The sequence below is a fragment of the Dendrobium catenatum genome, unplaced genomic scaffold (assembly GCF_001605985.2).
Source record: "Dendrobium catenatum unplaced genomic scaffold, ASM160598v2 original_scaffold_209407, whole genome shotgun sequence".
Taxonomy (NCBI): domain Eukaryota; kingdom Viridiplantae; phylum Streptophyta; class Magnoliopsida; order Asparagales; family Orchidaceae; genus Dendrobium; species Dendrobium catenatum.
Window position 1 is genome coordinate 1 of NW_021527819.1, and position 1,718 is coordinate 1,718.

General features: G+C 37.2%; 1 protein-coding gene across 1 annotated transcript; it reads left to right on the top strand.

Moving 5' to 3' along the window:
• The first annotated feature begins 641 nt into the window (after positions 1-641).
• LOC110094876 lies at positions 642-1,709 on the top strand. Its single transcript, XM_020820214.1, has one exon. It carries the CDS (start codon positions 642-644, stop codon positions 1,707-1,709), a length of 1,068 nt encoding a protein of 355 aa, XP_020675873.1.
• Positions 1,710-1,718: the final 9 nt, after the last annotated feature.

Consider the following 1,718-nt stretch of genomic DNA (forward strand, 5'->3'; position numbering starts at 1 on the left):
GAAGAAGGAGAAATTTGTGAAGAACATGAATTTCTTGCTCAAAGAGTTCAATTAAATTCTTTTGAGAATGCTACTGTGAAGAGTTCGGTCAAAGCAGAGAGTGCAGCTTTAAAGGTTGGTATGCAGTCTTCAAAAATTAAATCCTTCAGCTCAGTTCTTATGAACAAGTTTGAATTGTTGAATAAGGAGGAGCTAGTAGGGGAGGGAGTTGAATTGATTATCTCATCGGTAGCTGCTGGTAGCAATAGTAATGAAAAGAAGAATGGTGGTGGAGAGGATTCTGTTAATAACATAGAAAAAACAATCTGTGATGTGAAGGTGAGTGTGTGGAGAAAGAAAGAGAAATTGGTTCCAATGGGGAAATGATCAAATGCAAGTTTTCTAAGGAGCTTAGAGCCTTAGGGCCTATTAAAAATAAGTCACATGGTAGAATGCTTGAAGGAGTTAACAAAAGAAGAGATGGGGGCTCTTCCCCCATGGTTCTTTAAATGGAATCTATTGCTTTCTGGAATTGTAGAGCAACCAAGAAGAGAAAGGCCTCTCTCTATAATAAGGAGTTTATAAAAGATTTTAAAGTCTTTTTTGTAGGGTTGGTTGAGATGAAGATAAATTCATTTGATAGAGTCTCTTTTGTTAAATTGATGGGCCCTTTGTGGGATTTTTTCCTTCTTCCTTCTGAAGGACTTTCAGGTGGTATTATGATTATTTGGAGAGTGGAAGTAGCATCTTTTTCAGTTGTCAAGAAATTAGATCAATGTGTAATTGGGGATCTTAATGTCTTTAACAAGGGAGTTTGGAGGATCAGCACTATATATGGTAGTAAGGAGACTCACAAGAGAAGGTTACTTTGGGAATGTGTCCAGGAGCATTCTCAAACGGATATCCCTTATGTTATTGGTGGTTACTTCAACTGTATGTTGGCAAAGGAAGATAAGAAGGGATGGAGAAAGTTTGTTTTCTCTCAAGGTCCAATGGAGATGTTAAAATTTATGAATGAGAATGATTTTCATGAAGTTGGGTTTGTTGGATCCAGATTTAATTGGTGCAATAACAAAGTTGGAGGTGGGAGGATCCTTGAAAGATTGGATAGATGTATTCTCAATTATTTAGCCATTAACAAGATTCAAATTGATGTTGTTAGACACCTTGCAAGAGTGGCTTCAGACCATAGCCCTATTGTCTTGAAGATATATGATTCGGTCTCAAATGGAAGAAGGTGCTTAAAGTTTGAAGATGCTTGGTTATCCTTCAAGACTTTAGCTTACATTATTTCTAATGTATGGAAGAAAAACTTCATGGGGGATGATATGGAAATCCTTAATAAGAAGTGCAAAAGAAGCTTGAAGGACTTGTTCTTTTGGAGTAAGTTCAAGTTGAAAGAATTCTCAAAAGAAAAAGATAGATTGAAGGCTGAAATTTCTCAGATTCAAGAGGAGGAAGCTAGTGAGGGCTGGCTGGATGATGAAAAACTTTGGCTGCTTAGGAGTAAAGTCAAAGAGCTAAATTTTATCCTCAATTGTTTGAATACTTGGTGGAGGCAAAGAGCCAAAGTGAAGTGGATTGAAGCTGGTGATTCCAATACTAAGTTTTTCCATACCTTTGCCAATGCAAGGAGAAAGGCCAACTGGATCTCTCAGGTCAGGAATGCAGACGGTATTTTAATTGATGAACCAAAGGAGGTTGAAGAGGTGTTCTTTAATTTCTTCTAGAATAAGAAG